Source organism: Aptenodytes patagonicus, chromosome 6 (assembly GCF_965638725.1).
Source record: "Aptenodytes patagonicus chromosome 6, bAptPat1.pri.cur, whole genome shotgun sequence".
NCBI lineage: Eukaryota > Metazoa > Chordata > Aves > Sphenisciformes > Spheniscidae > Aptenodytes > Aptenodytes patagonicus.
In genome coordinates, this window is record NC_134954.1 from 4,622,902 (window position 1) to 4,641,895 (window position 18,994).

The window sequence follows — 18,994 nt, forward strand, 5'->3', positions numbered from 1 at the left end:
GTCTTTACCTAGTTGTTTCTCAGATTAGGAGTCACAATTTCTTCAAAAGGCCTAGGACAGGTATGAGAAGATCTCATCTGCGTGGTCTGTGGTTTCAGGGGGTTGTTATGTTGTGCCTCTTTCCGATGGAGTTGGGACGGTGTGTTTCAGTACTTTGAAAAATAGTCTTAGCTCAACAGAGAAATTTATGGGGACAGATGCCGCAGCTGATGCAGCACAACGTAGGTGGTTGTTCCCTGGAAGGTGGGGTACCCTTCCAGAGCCCCTGGAAGTTGGTGAGAGGTTGGTGAGAACTGAGTGCCTCTGGAGCCCGAGGGCTCGGACCTGGGGGCAACAGCCAAGCATGGCCTTTGCATCCAGACCTTTCTTTTGAGAGTCGGACTTGTACAGGGTACGTAGAATTTAATATGACATATGTAGAAACTAATAACTAATATTTCCAATAAAAGACTTACGCAGGTCAATGAGATGGGGGGGATACGCGCCTTGAAAGTCTTACGGCGTCGTTGAACAAGCGTTCCTAAGCTGTAAATCTTGCAGCTTATAAAACACTGAATCAGTGAGATCACTGTCCCGTCCTGCCTACAAGAAGAACTAAAAATTATTTGGAAGTCCTTCATCTCATTTTTAGCTGCTCTTACAGCATCGTACATGGTTCTACTAAAAATAGGTAACAACTTACGGTAATACTAAATAAATATATAATGTAATTGATGTGAAATACTTTCCATCCAAACATCAGTAAGTTGCCTATAAAGGAATTTAATTTGGTAGCGTTCCTTCCTCTTCAGGGAATCTCTCTTTAAGGCGTTTCTCATCAATTTACTTATTCTCTTCGAAAACTTGTAAATTCACTTCAAATCTTGTTCTGAGACTTTTGTGTGCAAACAATTAGTTTAGTCACATTAAGAAGGATGCAGTACCAGAACAATAGCAATTGCTAAGTCTATTTCAAATGGTCTTGCAACCACTATTGAAGACATTGTGCCTTGGTTAAAAAAAAATTTTAAAAAAAAAAACCAGAAGCATGCAATTTCCTTTTTTCCCCCCCTTTTCTGTGTGTGTTTATGTTTAACTCAGGGCAAGAATTTTATAATATTCTTAAAGGAAAAAACAGAAATAAAAATGGCATGAGTTCATGAAAGCATGGGTTTATATATTGGCATTCTCTGTAAATGAACTAAACATTCTGTATTCTAGGTAGAACAACCTTATTTGTCTGCTCATGCGCATTTCAGTCACCTCCATGCACTCCCACTTGTCTTACCTTTTTTGTATCTGAACTGGATGTACTGTACCGTGTTTCTGTTCGAACTGTGCGTGCCTGATGCATAAAACACGACACGGAACAGCAAGGTCTTCCCCACCGTCTGCGTTAAGTCACAAACCATCCAAGCTTTGTTCTCATGGTTGTCACCATTTCACCAGAATCTTTCGGTGTTTGTATAGCCTTATACAGTATATTGCACTTACTGTACCTGTATAGTATCTTGTCTGTATACTGTATGCACATAAATATGTATATTCACTCATGTACGTATGTATAGTTTGTTTATATATCTCTGTATACGTATGTGTGTTTGTTCATAGTCTTTTCACTAGAAACGTGTGGCTATTCATATACATTATGTGTATGCCAATTATGAAAAAGTATGAATGCCAGCACCCACTTTTGATAACCGACTTTTATTCTCATTTTGTCTTGTTAAACAACGAAAATAAAAATGTCATGTATTTTAAATGAGAACTTTAAAAGATTATTATTTTTACTAATTTTAAGGTTTCCAGTTCTTCAGAAAAATTATTTGAACAGATCCAAAATTGCAAAGACATTTGTGTTTCTCATGACAGTTTTCTGTGGTTGAAAAATGTTTGGTAACAGCCCACACTGTGTAGTTTTGGTTCTCCATATCTTATGCTGGTCAAGTGCTCCCAGGTTTAGAAATGCCCTTAACCAGCCGGACTCTCGTGCTGCACATCCCAACTCTATTCACACGAGGGACTTGCAATAAATCTAGGGGGTGGCCCATGTCTATAACGTCTTGCACATAAAAATGCTGGATATAGGAGGGCCTTAGACTGGAAGGAGAAGTTTCTCCAGTGCACGTGAGCCTTAGGAACGGGTGAAAATATCATACTTTATGAGTCAATTTTATGGGAACGTTACAGACACTATTTGTCAGACCTCTTACGCTTTGCAGTCCACAGTAACGTATAATTGCCAATTGATGAGGCATTTATTAAAAGAGCTAGCAATCATTTCTTAGCCCTTTGTAAAATTATTCTTAATCACCACACACCTGTATGTAGGCTCAGTTGTCTGGCCTTGAGGCAGCAAAGCACCGGCTTACCTTAAACAGCAAAATATCCCTGTAAATCAAGGGGACGACTGATACGTATTTTCCAGTTGGGCATGTGTCTAAGTTATTCACTGAATTGGAGCTCCAATGATAATCATATGTGCTTTTCTGTGAGACCTAGGAGTGATAAATTTGCTTCCTTTACAGTTAATGGTATCATTGTATTAGCTTGTCCAGCCGGACCGGTCTCAGTGCGTAGTAAGTTACTGCAGCAGAGTGGCAGCAGCTACTCAGAAAAATCTCAGAAGACAGATCTTTATGTAGGAAATACTAAGGAACTTGTAGGATGACGGAGCCACTGCTAGGAAGAGCCTTCACCCCAACTGAAACCGCATAATAGAAAATCCTTTTCATTTTTTAATTTAAAGTTACAGGGTTAAATTCTGACCTCACTCACGTCAACAGCAAATTCCCATTTCACTCATAAGCTGTAACTGGAATGTCCAAGGAAATCTCTTCCTCAACAAAAACAGGATGGGGAAAGGACACATTCCGCTAACGGAGCTTGGTGTTTATGAGCCAGCGGCCTGATCGTAAGCCTTTGCAAGTCAGTGGCAATTAGTGGACTCTCAGGTTCGGTTGGCCCATTTCTTTTTTTACAGTCTGGAAAAGCACATTTACTATCTGGGGTTTATAATCACAATTGTATAATTCACGATAGAAAAGAATAAAAATGAGAAAAGACAATAGCAACATGCATTTTTAAAATTCATATTGGTCAGATCATGGCTCTTGCTTGATTTCAGCACCAAACTTTAAAACACAAACATAATCAGAGAAAAACAGCGCTTTTTTGCTGGCTGACAACAGGTGATATGCGTGTATAGGTTAACAGGAGGCCGAATGTTTTGTTTGCCGTGCATTGTCATTAGCCGTTCCTTTTAAGACGGACATTTAAATTTCCTCCCTGCTCTGGAGAACTGAACTTGAATTCAACCCATGCTGCTGTCGTAGGCTAAGTCGAGTTTGCCTGGTCACTCCATGCGTGGGAGCCTGCGAGCAAAGCCCTGGTTCAGCGGACCGGTGCTCGTGGTTTAGCGTGTGGCAGTCTTCTCAATGAGTTAATGCTGAATCAGTGTCACACGCTGCATCAGCCAGTGCCATCCCTTTGGAGATTGCCTTTCAAACAGAAAAACAGAATCAAGGTACAGGGAACCGCTGCACCCGACGAACGCCATTTTCTAAAGCATGTGGATGCCGGTCTTAATTTCTTGCCTGTATCTCAGCTATGCTGCCTGTCAGGAAATCATGTCTATATTAGATTTGGGTACTATATTGTTTAGCAAATCCTGATATAAATGAAATTGCATGATGTTGCTGTGAGGGTAGAGCAGATGTGGTATCTCATACTAAGGCAAGCTCTTACATGTTTGGATTCTTTAGAAACTCTCAGTACAGTTTATAACTCTAGTAACTGTTCATTAACTGCATTTCGAATTGGAGCTAGAAATTAATCATAAACGGAGATCTCTGTCTTTTAATCGTGTTTTCATGCATCTTTAAAAAGGAAGATGTGACCACCTACAAGAATGCGATCATCTCTGTACAGTCAGTGTTGTTTTCAGTCATGCTTTCCTAAACTTCCCCCCCCATACAATCAGTACAGTACTTGAGAAATGGCATTTAATCTAAGAAAACGATCATTGACTCAACTTCACCATCAAAAAAGGAGAAATGTAAGAGCATATTTCAAAATTTCTCATCTGTAAGGCAACTTCGCAGTCTGCAACTGAGATACTTGTGGCTTTAGATCACCTAGTACAAAACAAGAGGAATTGAAGGCACCCGTCCTTTCAGTGCTGAGGCATTCTCCCTCCATATATTATTAGGGACTTTGCTGGCAAACTGGTGTGGTGAGGTTCTTCAGCTGTCACAGCAATAAAAGTTAGTTAAATCTTGAGTTCTAGTACTGACTTCAATAGGAAGAGCGCTGAAGCTCATGTGCGTGTTTTTAGCTTGGAAAAACTGGGGTCCAATAAAATGGGGGAACTAATGGAGTTTGTGGTGTCCCCACATGTCACATTTTTATAACTTTAGGATTGGCCTCGATGTCCACTTTCTCGTAGTTCTTAGTTCTTCCAAAGTCTCGGTCTTGTTTCCACTCATTTTCATTCTTTCATATTCAATTTCTGGGTCCTTCTTGGTCTCTGGTGGGTGACCAGAAGCAATATCTAGAGCATGCGCCCTGCTGCCTTCAGTTCCCTCGTACACGAGAGCTTTTGCAGTCCGCAGGCATTGGATCCGGAGGAGGAGAGGATCTTGCCCACCAGCAGCTCTCACTGCTCCATGCCACCTCTTAACGCAAAGGGGGACGGGCTCTTCATCTTAGGATGAGATTTAGAATCTGGCAGGTTTTCAAAACTACCATGATTTAGAGCAAGAAACACTAATTACAGGTGTGTTGTACTGTGGACGTGGTTACTCGGTCACAGGCAGGGCCAGCTGTAGTGGTCATTGAGGTCACTGCCTCAAACTACCCTGCTGTTTTAAGGCTGGTTCACGAGCAGTTAAGGCAGACATGCAACGGAACAGCAACCTGCGGCAAGAGGAAGAGGTGGGGAGACAGGGTTAGTAACCTCTCAAGGAAATCTAGGACATTAGAGTGTTACCCTGCAGGTGCTGAACTGCAAAATGCAGTTAGCAGGAGATCTCTGTATCACTGAACTCTGGCAAAGTATTCTGTCCTTTGTCCCTCCTGTGATTGACCTAGTACAATATTGAATTTTCCTTTCTATTTTACAGTCAACGACAGGATGTATCGTGGTGGGTTGCTTGAGTTCTGCATTTATTGCTTAGCAAAGGCATAGATTAAGCTTTGATTTTTCATGAGTGATCTCAATAGAAATGCACTTTGTGATAATCCACTGCATAAATGAGATGCACGAGACAACTTTACACGATATCCCTAATATGAGTTACTTTACAGGCTCTTATTTTAAACGTACTAGCATTTACAGGATGCGTTAACTAACAGTAGATCAAGCAGTACATTTCAGACAGTTGTTTGGTGTTAAAAAAAAAGCTGAGATGAGAAGAATACATGTTTCCAAATAAGATAATAATGCACAGTCAGGAAGATCTATAGCTAGACTGATTGCCAGTATAAAAATGGAAAGCAGGATGGTGAACTTATCATTTAAAGTTTGCTTTATTGATAGCCTCAGCAATAATCCAAGGGTTGCCGGAAAACTCGAGGCATAGGAGTATGTGCAGGGCTGGTTCTGTATAAAGTAACTGTGACATTTAGTAATTGGAAGCAATGAATCATGAAACTGGAGGTCTGGAATCAGAGGTGCTGAAGGTTTACTAACCGTTTGCTAATTTAATTTTAGGATAAGTATTAATTGCTCATAATCTTAAATGTTCGGGAATTCCTGGAGTTCCAAAGATTCTTGTCAGTTGTTTTTAAGTGGTGGATTAGTCAGGCCATAGAGCACAAGACAACGTAGTAAGTCTTTCAGTGAGTCCTGTGTTTGAAAAAAGGTGTCCAGAGTTTTCTTATGATACTGCATCGTATAATTACATTAAGTGGTAGAGCAGTTCTTACAGGGACTCTAGTTTTCATTTTTTTCTGTAGTAGTATCATTTATAAGAAAACATATTTCCAGAAATTTTGAATAATGTAAATCAAAACATTAAACACAGCAATTCAAATGTTACAATAGCCCTAAAATGTGATGCATATACAGTTTCATAAGTTGAAATAGCAGGTGTCAGTGAATTCTTTTAATGTTAAACGTACAGGGTAAGATTACAAAGTGCTCCTTCCCACCCAACTATTTTGTCAAAAGTAAGACTAGAGTGCTGGGGGAATTCTTTCCCAAGTGCTTGGAGGGCAAACAGAGATGTTACTTGTGTCCCTTAAAAAGAAGAATTTGTGAAAGGCTGGAAAGGGTAGTTTGTGTAGCGCTTAGCACCTTGCGTGTGCGTGTGCTTGTGACACGAGTACGTGAATGCACGGGATCATTCTAATGTGGTTGCTGGCATTGTAGAACACCTTCTAGAAAACACCTCAGGCACTTCTAGAGAAGAATTTGCAGTTACGTTATCCAGTGTCCCGGGGAGCGTTACCATGCGCTACGAACTGCATGGAGAGTGTCTGCTTTCACAGCTCACCTTGCACATCCTGCGTGTTCCTGAACGTGCTGTTACTTTTAATCACCTTTGTATTAATAATCAATTGTTGTTTTGAATTTAACAGTAACAGGAGAACAGAGTACAGAGCTGTATGAACGACTAACTATCCTGGGCCAAATTACGCTGTCTTTCATGTCAATATAATTCCAGAGTACCTCTGTCAGAGAGAAAGAAATGACTGCAGATTTAGCCTGTAGTTCTACCCTCACTTACCGACTTTTGCAGCCATTGGAAGTAACGACATTCAGCTGCAGTGCAATGGTTATAGCTAACGGTTAGCAAAGGAAATCTCGTCCAACATACTTTTCCAAGTGCTCTTCCGAAGGCTTTCTAAATCATTTGAGGGTTTTTGTACTATTTGTTTGAACAAACTGTAGTCAAATTCTTGGACCCGTGAAGTCAGCTGGTACATTCCTGTTGGCTTCAAATGGGTGAGGATCTCGCTTCTCAGATTTTCTGAAACCTGATTCTGGCTGAACTGCTGCCTTGGACAACTCCCCTTTTGCGAACATGTGCTAAGAGGACCTCCACGTCAAGCTAAGACTATCAGATAGCACATCGTGAAGTAATTGTAGCTACTTAACATAGCCCTCCACCACTTGCACCCGTGGCACACGACTGCCTTCTAGGAGTGGGATTTCACACCCTCCCGAGTGGAAATACCTTACCCGGCCAGATGGCTGGGACCCATCTGTACCAGAGAAAGTGCTGTCAGGAGTTTCAGTGGGAAAGAGAGTTTGGAAATTCCTGTCTGAGAACAGGCAAGAGGGAGGGAGTACCTTTTCCTCCCAGAGGATGGTAAGTGGCTTTCAGAAAGCCTTTCTTCTTCACTTACTGTAGTCTGCCAAAACAAACCAGCATGCTTGGCTCTGCTGAATGACGTGTAGCACGGCACGCAGATTGCAGTGATTGCAGATTGTTGACAGATCCAGGAGACATTTCTAATAATCTCCTCCAAATGTTGCTGATATTTTTTATTTCATTATATTTTGCTTTGGTTTAAGATCACTTTGTTATAGCCTCACATCAGCTGTTGGGCTTTCATTTTATCTGTGATATGCAGTTGTCACAAAGAAAAGGGTATTTGTACATGACATCCATGTTCACATACGTGTGATGTGGTTTTCCCCATCCTTCCTGTAAATGAAGAGTCAGCCCCTCTGCCCATCCAGCAGGAGAGGGAGACGCTCACAAGGGCCAGAAGAGAACAGCATCTTCCCCAGCCCCATAAACTCCGCAATTTCAGCACAGCAATTGGGAACCTATAGTACTAGGAAAAAATCACGGAAGCGCCACTGAATCGTGGGGCTCTCTTCTTGCCCAGAGCTTCCGATTTCACCTCAAACAAACCAGCAGCATTAAAAATAGGCAAACCGAGAACTTACCAGCCAAAATGTCATGAGGAGAAACAGCTGAATGGGATATGGTGTTGTCTAAAGCCCTCGTGTAAACTATAGTGGAAAATATTTTTTTAGGTCATTTAAAGTTCATACAGCACAATCCCCCCCCCCCCCAGAAGTGTCCAGAGCATGAAATATCGGGTGGTCAATTCAAATGTTAGAAAAGCTTCCTCAAAACTGAATGAAAATTGGCAGCATTTTCTAACTTTGTGACTAGTAATAGAGCTGCCTACAATATTTCAAATATTTCTTCTCCCCCATGGCATTTTTAGCAGCCCATATATTCATGGGCACTTGTGTGAAAAATTATAGTGCACCTTTCAATGATAGGTTTCCTGAAACACCTCTCAGCACCGGGAATTAGCATGACTTTATCCTACCTACACTTCACCTCTGCGCCCTGACTTTGGAGGAGCAGAATCGCTCCCGGCACTCGCTCTTCTCTCGTCCCGGCGCAGGCAGGAGCACAGGGCGCCTGCCTGCCCGGTGCGCGGGGCTCGTGATTAAAGTTACACGGGGCTCGGTTTGAGACAAGAGGATATGAGTGGGACTTATGTAGCACATATGTCTTCTTACCAAGAGAGAGCATTATCTATCTATGTATTTATGTAGCTATTTATCTGTCACACATGAGCAAGTAAAATTTATCACACCTAAGAAAGAGAATCCCAGGCCTGGTGCTGAGGATTTTTCACTGTATATTTTCAGTCCTGCTCCCAGATTTTTCTTTTCACACCCCTCATGTTTTTCATTTGGAAAGGCTATGCTTCATGGGATCGTTTGGTTTGTATGTAACTTACAGGTATTGCCATTTTTTTTTTTCAGTGGCATACATGTGTTCAGTAACTTACACAGACCTGCTTGTGCACTGTACTGATGCACTTTGCCTGGTGCTCCTTATGGTAAAAGTCCAGTTCCTGAAGGGCCAGAAAGTCTTATCCCATATTGTGAATAGTCACCAACAAAAAGATACAAGATGTTTGCTACACCTGGTGACCACAGCTAGCAGGTGTGCAAAGTTGTATCCATCAGTAGCTGCTTAATTGTATTGTTGGAGAATATTTTCTTCTATCTTTTTCCCATCTGTAACTATTACTTTTTGCCAAACCAAACTATCCTGCTTCTTTAAGAACAGGGAAAGAACTATGTTCATTTACATTTCTTTTTCTTGCTTTAAACACCCATATTTTCAGCACTTTTGTGAATCTGCTGGTGCAGGCTGCCACGGCACAGCGCGGGCTGGAGCTGCGCCGGCATCATTCTGCGGGCAGCAGTGGGGGTGCCCGGGGCCGGGGCAGAGCCCGTGCCAGGGCAATAGAAAACAAAAATAGTCTGCTGTGACACCAGGGAGTTCCTGGCAGCGTGAGTCATTGTCTGTTCCCCGAAGCTTGTTTTGAATTTTCCCTGGGATCGTGAGCTTTTCTCAGTAAATTCTGATGGGGCAGAGAGCTACGGCATGTACTGACCTCTGGCTCCAGGTCCCGTCCTCTAAGAGCGATTGAACTGTAGATGTTCTGCCTGTCAAACCTCTGCTCCAAGGCAGTTCTGTGATCTAGCTCAGGGCAATCTAATTTAAGCAATACATATATTTGTAAACCATCGGGACTGCTACTTATCTTTCTGGAATAATTCAAAATTCCAGTCCTGTGCGGTAAGAAGAAATGAAGACAGGCCCACTGCTAATGGAGGCACCTAGACACAGAAATATACCGGTTGCACTTTGCAGAGAAGGGAACTAGTTTGTCTAGTTTGTTTCTCAGATCTTCATAAAACATTAAAACACTCACCAGAAGTGATCTTTTTTTACTTAGAAAGGTTTTTTTAGACAAAACTTTTTGCATTGTTTTGAGGACATGTAAAGTTGTTGTTGTTTTTTCTTAGTTGAAAGATGGTTTTATAATATTACTTCTTGTTCCATGGCACTGCCAACATAGAACCTGAGAGCATGTAACAGATGTTAATAAAATTCACTTCCAATGTTTAGGGAATAAAAATATCAGAAAAATAAGGGCAGATAGTAAAAGTAAGGTGGCAACATAGACTGGTTTCTCCTAAGGCCTTCAAGAAAGCTGGTGATTAAAACTGTACAGAAGAATTCGGTTTTGTATAGTGGAAGAAGTTTCTTATTTTTTGTTGTTGATGTTCAAGTTTGGAACAAGCATTTGCTTTAAAGAAGATTTTTGAAAAAAACTAGAGAATAATGAATGATGAAAGAGTTAGTGTGTTTACCAGGAACTCGTGAGACATCCTCATTTACACTTGCGCTCCGTCACGTTAAGGTGAGAGAATTTATCCAACCACTGTACGTTCCTGTACTGTTCCTACACACCAGGTTATCACACAGCTTTTACTACCTGCTTGGGAGAAAGGATCTGAGCCTACCTCCAACACCTCCTAGGTGAATGTCCAAACTTCTGGGCCTTTGGCTGGTGTTTTCCTTCACTCTCTTGCTCTGTCTGATTTTGAAAAAAAATTGTGTCTTAGACCGCAGATAATTTAATGAGTAAAAATTCCATCAAAACAACAATTGATGTACCATGAGCAAATTTCATAATTCAAAGGAGATTATGTGACGTAGTACCTGATAAACATCCAGGAGATCCCTCCTTACAATCCTAACATTAGCTGCTGGCTCTTTCTTCCCTTTTCAGTAAGAACAGGCTTTGGGCCAAGACTCTTTGGTCAAAACCAACTTTGCTTCTCCTGTGCTGTGTCTCGTTGGCTGTTACCTCCAGTGCTGATGCGTTTTGTGCCTGTCTGCCTACATTCAGATCTGCAGCCAAGCTTTGACAAGCTGCAGTATGTGTACTGTTCCTCATGCGCTATGGGATCTTTCAGGAATCGGAGAGCTGTATAGCTGTATAATGTTATGAATGCTCTACTTTTTTCCATAAATTAAGTTGTAACATCATTAGTTTTTGTGCCTCTCACACTGAACAAATCCCTTGTTATGATATAGCAGGGATATTAACAACCTGGTGCATGACCAGAGGAGCAGGCTGAAGCCAGAAAGGAGGGAGGACATGAAAAAAATTAGTACTGGAACTAAGCGTGAGTGCCATCAGTTCAATCACAGGAAGGATTAGGCCTAAGCCCGCAGTGTTAAACACATTAGCTTTAAACACCTCAGTAGCCCTACTGAAGTCATCGAGGGTTACTGCTGTGATTAAACAGCTGGGTTGAGTGCTGGCTTGTGAGCCTTAGCGCCTGTAATTTGTCTAGGACACACGGAAAATTTAGTTAACACTCTGGGATTTTGTATTAGCAACATGGTCATTGTCATATCTGTAGTTCATTGATCTAGAAACTGGTGATTTCCTCTTAGGTCTGTCTTGCAGCTTCAAGGGGCATGCACCCTTGTTCGGTACGTTTTTATTTTGTTGCACATTAACACCAGAACTGGGCAAAACTATCAAATAAAACCCTTTAACATTTCTTCTCACTTCTAAGCTTTTTTCCCCCAAGCCTTTCAACATCGTATGTGTTCACTTAGTCTATTTTAGCAAATGACTTTGCACATAGCAGTTCTGCACGTTCATGCTGCTGAATGCAGTTACAGGAGAGGAATGTACCATGTGGACGGTACACCTAAGAAGATGCTGGTGTGAAGGACTTGGCCATCAAAGAAAAATAACATAAAAAAAATCACAACTGTTCTTGAAAATCTGTGTCTGGGAAAGTGGAAAAGTTCAAATTCCTCATAATAAATGGTTCACTAACTGCAACACAATACGGTGGCCAGTATAAAAAAGGATTTTGGAGCTGTCTACACTTGGGTTTATTTTAGGGGCTGTTTTGCAGGGGGTGGCAGAGTGTCTGTGTAACTGATACATTCTGCAACACCATTTCTATCTTTGGGAAGTTGCAATTGGTATCTTAGAGCTTAGCATGTCAAAATCCTGCTTCGGTCCCCTTGAATCCCATGAAGGAGATTAGCTACCAGAAGACACTCTGTTGGCAACGGCACTGCGCGTAGTACAGTGGCGAGAGTGGGGGTGATGTGGATGTGACACCCTCACGGTGACTGTCGTACGTGCTGCGGATGGTGCTTGTGATGCATGGTGACTGGAGCACACAGCGTACCTTAAGGATTTGGTATTGGCACGTGCTCTGTTTACTTACGTGATGGGTTATAAAAGAGAAGGTGTTTCCCGATGCCTAGAAGAGGAAACCCGCACTCGAGCACCGTTGTCGTCAAATCCAGCCCAGAAGCTGGTGTGCAGCTGCGCGTTGTGAATATTTCGTGTAATGAACTGTGTGCAGTGTGTCCCTGTCCTGCCCCATGTAGGAGGACCCAGCCAAAATGAAGACGCTGCTGCGTGAGTACTAACCCGTCACTGATGAGTAGAGTGGCAGGAAATCTGCCTCAGGTAGAGCCTCGTCCAAAGACCTGTGAAGTCGAGCCGGGGGGCGGGGAGGAGTATCTCCGGCTCTGACGGTGAGTTTTGGACCAGGCCTGGGCACCCAAAGAGAGCAAGTCTGACGGCCGTGGCGGATGACATGCTTCGTACCTGCCTGCACCGCTGTAAACGTTAGATCACTCCTGAAATGAAAAATAAGTATTCGCTTAGGAAGAGCAGGCACAGCAGACTTCCAGAAGACTTTTAGCTCAGCCATTCAGGAGGACACGCTGCAGATATGTTACCTAATTCTAAATTCATAAGAATATTCAAGAACAAAATTAATATTGTGGTTTAAACTTGTTCTACTCAAAGTGCTATCTCTTGTATAAGGTAAGCATGGTTTTGTTTCAATGTAAAGAAAGGTAATTCTATCTGAAATTCTTTTATCCTGTGTCACCCCTTAAAAACTTTTTTTTACAAAGATATTTGAAAAAATACGCACATTTCTGTATTCTGTTTATTTTTCTGTTTGAGTACATCATTTATTAGTACTTTTTCTGGTAGGCTTGCTCACATTTATTCCTCTTGCTTCATTTCCTGCTATGAATCTGAACATTTTCTCTGTCTATTTATCAATAAATGCTAAATACGCTTCAAGCTGACCACAAAAACTACCGAGATCGATGGAAGTTTCTATACTGGCTTCTAAGAAGACCTGTCCCCAGTTCGAGGAACGTGGTGTATGCCCACGCTTGGCATTCTAAGATTTGTGAACGAAAGGCATATGCATTATTCAGTGTACTCAAATACTCTTAATAATAAACATACTTTTCCTTCATGAATCATAAAACGCTGCCAAAGTATTACTGTACATGTGCATTTTCCTGACAAGATCAGAGATGTACTTGGACAGCCCCTGCGAATGTATGGTGTGCGTTTGCTTACACACAAATCCATAATTTATGACTAATGTGGAAAATAAATGGTGGGAGACTCAAGACATCACTTCAAATTTGCAAAGTAAGTGCTGAGAGGAAGTTTTCTGATTTGCAGGTATATGGTGTGTCATCCAAATACAATGAGCCCTTTCAGGATAGTTTAGTATTAGCGATTTCGGTTCCAATCAAAAGCCTTTGAAGACACACATTTTCAATCATGTGAGCACCCCACTGAACTCAAATGAAGCCACATTCTCAGGCTTCAGAGGGGCTGTGACATGCACTTACAACTAAACATATGCTAACCTCCTTTTTTGGATCAGGATCATGTTTTCAAGTACTCTACATGCATGAAAACACGGAGTTTCTAAACCTTTGGTGGCTTCCAGTTGATGAAATATCATCACAGAATAGGATAGGTTAATCCATATAATTCGCCTGGAGTTCATTAAATCATTTTAAAAAAATTAAACACAGAGTTATATTTAGCTTGATACTCAGAAGTATTAACGCCATGCTTTTAATGTGACAGATTGGATTTGGAAAGCAATATAAAATATGGGTTTCAGTATATAGAATTTTTTATTTCCACAACTTAAGGACATTGTTAAGATCCATGTGCTTTTTTAAGATCTATTCCATCATTTAAAATCCAACTAGTGCTAGTTTGCCGAAAACATTTATCTTTATTAACTTTCAGTGCTCTGGAGAAGTTAAAAAGGGGACCTTTTATTACCCTTTTTTTTCTTAAAGTAGTAGTTAGAAGTGAAGACTGACTTTGTTTCTGTTGCTGGCATAGAGAATTTTTTTTTGTTCATCAAACTAATTAGAGTGTTTCAAATGAGAGTAATGTTAACCTTGGCAAAGAAACAACATATTCAATCTACAACCAAATAGTTATTTGTATGCTTTTTTTCTTTTTCCTTCTTTTCTTTCTCCCCCCCCCCCCAATAGGTGACGTGTATGCAGTGGTTGCAAGGGGACCATACAATGCTGGATATGATTGAGAAAAAACGTTGCCTCTGCAAAGAAATAAAAGCTCGACAGAAATCAGAAAAAGGACTCTGCAAACAGGACAGCATGCCTATTTTGCCGAGTTGGAAAAAGAATACCGGGACCAAGAAATACAGCCCTCCTCCTTATTCCAAACAGCAAACTGTTTTCTGGGACACTGCAATTTGACAGGCGTGTGGAGGATGCCCTCTCCACTGTGTTGCACCGTGCACAGGTAGCCTGCTTTCTTAATAAGGCAAAGGCTCTAACCTAAGACTTACCTGCAGGTGGTGAACTTCCTAGGAAAAAAACACCCCGATACAGTGCTCACCTGTCAATCAAGAGAGAGATTTAAGTTTCCGACTGGATTAAGGCATACATATTTATCCAGGATTTTTTTGGATCCAGAAGATATGAAAATGTAAATATTTCACCAATATATTGAAAACACCCAAACTAATACACTGTTCAAATATATATATATAAAAAAATTCAGAAATTTATGAAGAATTTTACTATATAATGTTACTGTTATACTGTTTTATTACCTATTTTCTATGTGGTATTCTGATGTTACCCCGCCCCCGCCGCCACCATTTTATTTCTCTTACCTGCCTAGATTTGGCCTCTGTACAAAAGCATGTGGTTGTACATTTTGTTGAACAGGACAATGTACAAAACAACTCGGTGCTAGGGTTGTAGAAGTTACCTAGAGTCATACTCGTTAGATGTCCTTAGCTTTGGGGGGGGGAGGGCTGGACAAAGGAGAGAGTTTTGGTGGGAAACAGCAAAACTGCAAGCAATGCAAATAGAAGTCCTTAATGTGGATGCCCAAGTTGCATTTAAAATATGAATTGTTCTGCATCAGTTTTCCCGTAAAGTTAATCGGATAAATTGCCCTTGGTTTTATGTGAATCAGTTGCTAAAATTATTTGGCCAAGAAACTAAATTTTCTGCAGAAAAGCCTGCAACAGAAACTCTTCCTTCATTATATTCAGCTGACTAGCAGAGACCATGGTTCACTGTGACTAAGCATTGTACAGCCCGTGACGGAGAGACCCAGTCGCTTAGCAGGTTAAGGCAGTGGCACCGCAGCCACGGTTCCTGTCCGCATTTGTCTTTGGTCCCGAAAATAAAGGCGACAAAATCTGTTTACATGTTTATTATTTTTAAATCCAGCAACACATCCTTACTTTACGCTGTGTCAGATTTCCTTGTGTTATTTATAAAGGCTGGAATTCAGACCCCTTGAAAGCCAGTGGGGAAATCCCTCTTGATTTCATGCGGTTTTGAAGCAGAGGCCCACGTAACACGTTCTCCCGGGTATGCCATTTCTTCTTCCTGGCTGCTTCTGCAATTGGCTTGCAATCCTGTATTATATTACACCCATTTTAACAGAATATTATGTCATGACCAAAGAATTATGACCTCCTGGTTTTAACGGGAGAAAGAGATGGCTTATACTGATTATGAGGGTGAAATCCATGCGGTGAAATATCTTCCAAAAGGCTCTGTTGAGAACGAGGGAAACTTGTACTGCTGCGGAGTAGGGGAAAAAAGATCTATGGCATATATTTTGTATATTTAAATTTCTATCTATGCGTCTGAAGTTTGGTAGCACAAAGGTCCCTCTTTAAAACAATCATTTTAATATTATATTCACCGAGAAGAAAAGGTGTGTTGTTTGAAACCTCTTGTTATATTGGCTTTTCTTTGAAATTATATTGACAGCATTGCCACAGCTGTAATTGCTGATCAAAAAAACCAAAAAGAACAAACTTTAGAAGGTTTTTGTAATCTATATTGCTAAAGTTTGAGTTTGAGTAATGCTTTATCGGTAGTAGTTTCTTTTCAGCCTCTGAAATAAAGTTTTTAAATATTTTATAACTAATTAACTGATGTATATTTTGATGTCCAAACTGAGATTTCTGTAAAAGATAAAGTGTGTGTTTATATGTGTGTATGTATATTAGCATTATTGTATATGTATATATGCATATGTGTACACACATATATATGTATATATGCATGTATCTCTCTATATATGCTCATAGATGTGTGCATACGTATATACCCACATACATTAAATATTGGTGTGTGTTATGAATATACAGTGGCTGGAATGGGTACGCAATTGAAATGCAGATTTAAAGAGCCCCTCACAGCCGAAACAACAGAAGACATGAAAAAACCCAGAGGCTGTGAAGGAATCTTTGAATACGTGTTACATCCAAAAGACACCAACTGTATATTCTGCTTATTCTCTTTTTTTTAAAGAAAGAAAATGGCAGAAGAAAAACTCCAGAGATCTCGCAAAGTTCCAGAATCTGCTGGAAAGAAGACGACTTGTTGGTTGTGAGAAATCTGTTGAGATAACAGGTTCATTATTCAGAAAGCGTTTATGCTTTGTCTTCCTTGTTACGTGGCAAGAGAAGAATTTTTCATAGCCGTGTGTGAAATACTTAGCTCAACCCTTTCCCCCAGCTGCACTAAGTCTCTGGTGACAAAACGAAAGCCGGCGTTCAGTCAGTCTTGATACTCCTCCTCTGCCCTGGTCTCTTCCTGAAGCAATTGCTTTAAAAACCCTGCTACGGAAGCATCGATTTTGCAGTCCAGACCCGTGGGTACGCACGGGCGCTGCAGTGCCAGGCCCTTTGGGGGAAGGCAGACGTTCCTGTAAGCCGTTACGTGTTTGAGAGTGTTTGTTCATATTGTGTCCTTTTCATATCGATACATAATAGGAATAACGATCAGGGAACTGAAGCATTCTTGTCCTAAGCAGACTTGCTTGTACACTTAGCCCACCATGAAACCGCTCCTTGTTTTGCTTTTATTGCTCAACACTGTTGATGTTGTCCTTCCTAAATAACTGCCCATGTGCTTCCAGACCTCCATTGTATCCCATGGAAACAATGGCTTTTTGTTTTAAAGTGCGACAGTACACGAAAAAGTAAAATATAACTTAGCACTTACCTTCAAAGCACTTTAGAAACGTGAACTAAACCTCACGCTTGCGAGAATCGTTTTACAGAGGAGGGAAGTGAGGCTCAGGTGGAGTAGTTTCCAAAGGTCACGGACAGAGCCAGAGCAAGACATACGCCACCGTCCTGTCCCGTGACTGCTGGCCCACGCCATCGCTCGAGTAAAAGGTGCATCGTACTGCCGAGAGCGTGCCATCAAAACGCTGTTAAACATTTTCTACATCACCTTTTGTCTCAGCAGTTTCTGTGTCACAGGGTGAATGACAGTGCTTAGTTACACACGGTCATTAAAGCTGTAGTCTGTATAAATATGCAATCTGTATATACATACAGATCACATATATACACACACTTACGAAGACTGTATATATGAAATTGTTTGGTATGCACTTATTTTGCTTTAAACTCCTGAAGTTAAACATTATAGTGTAGCAATTTGTGTAAAGTGCACTGTGATTTCAAGAAAGCACAGTAAAGTCACAGGTCTTGTTATTCTTGCACTAAAAATGTGTTTACGTATATTAGCCAATGTATGTCTACTTTATTGCTCCTTTTGACAAATTAAAGCAAATGGTATAAAATGGTATGGGGTTTTTTGGTTTGGGTTGTTTATTTTTAAGTGGACAATGGCACTATGTTTTTAAATGACAGGGTTTTTAAATACAATGAAATCATTCTGTGTTCATTCCAATGTAATACATTTACCAATATCTTGAAATTGAATGTCATGTTGCTTTTTTCATATTTCATTAGAAATTGTCAGCTATGTGCCTGAGATTGTGTAGGAGTAAGGAGTAGCTAGAGGCTAACTGTAATCATATATTATTAGCCGTTTCTATATACACAGTATAAATACATATTAATTTTCTTTTCATTTTTGTACTTGATTTTTTTAGGTAAGATGTAATTAAATGTACTTTGATACTTCTGAAGTAATAAGATGTTGTTTGAAGATCAATTCTGCTTTCTTTAGTGCATTGACAATATTTTACAATAATTTAGTGCTTATTTATTTGTGCTCCGGTGTAATTATAATAAAAAGCAATAGTTTAAAATATTTGGCTGTTCATTTTCATTTGATGGTTTCAGCTTAGAGCTGGGTTATTCACTAGGGATTAGCCAGAGATTCCTGGGAAGAAAAGTCAAGTCATAGATGTATATTTATAACATTCCCTAGGCACGTTTTTAATCGCATCATTTGTTGGAGGAAACGAATGAATTGCTTTAATAGGTTAATATTTGCAAGTCATGCCTGGTTGCATCTAATGCCATGAGTGCCATCCTCAAGTAAATCCTTAGGATAAAATTTCTCTGAAGAGCAGACAGAAATTTTTCTGTAAGTACCTCTCACAGTTTGGGATGGAAGATGCCCACTTCAAAGACACCCCTTCAAAGATCTCCGTTTGCAGAATATCCACGAATGGGAGCGGGACCCATCAGGCTCTCCATAAAGCTTTAAAAAAAATCTGCTTAAAAGTCAGTATAATCTTCCGTGTTTCCAGACAGAAGCTTTACTCCCATCAGGATGTAAAACCGAGTCCTTACAGAGGAATTCCACACTGGGAGGAGGGGACGGGACAGGGGCTGTGGGGGAAGAAAAGGACCTGTACAAGCTTGCAAATGATACTGATCTTCCAGTGCTCAATTTTTCAATACTTCGTGTTTGTTGTTGAAGTTTTGTAGCCTGGTTTCTGTGACTGAGAGAACCTCCCCCCTAATTTTTTTAAGGCAGCATTTTGGAATTGAAAAAGGTTTCCAAGAGCAAGTAAGCAAGTAGTTAATAAAGAACCCAGTAAGAAACAGTAATGTTCTGAGACCAAATTTCTCTCCCTTCATGGAAAA

General features: G+C 40.6%; 1 protein-coding gene across 5 annotated transcripts in view; it reads left to right on the forward strand.

The window, feature by feature from the left end:
* The window catches only part of NYAP2 (neuronal tyrosine-phosphorylated phosphoinositide-3-kinase adaptor 2), a 149,255-nt gene extending 131,053 nt beyond the window's left edge, over nt 1–18,202 (forward strand). For 3 of the 5 annotated variants that reach the window (XM_076340894.1, XM_076340895.1, XM_076340899.1), the window contains one exon: nt 14,133–16,126. In XM_076340894.1, coding sequence (XP_076197009.1) covers nt 14,133–14,360 — 228 coding nt within the window. In that variant the 3' untranslated portion in view covers nt 14,361–16,126. Of the gene's footprint in view, nt 1–1,200; nt 1,736–14,132; nt 16,127–16,448 lie in introns of those variants that run through there. The other 2 variants (XM_076340897.1, XM_076340898.1) reach the window with 2 other exon arrangements.
* Nucleotides 18,203–18,994: the final 792 nt, after the last annotated feature.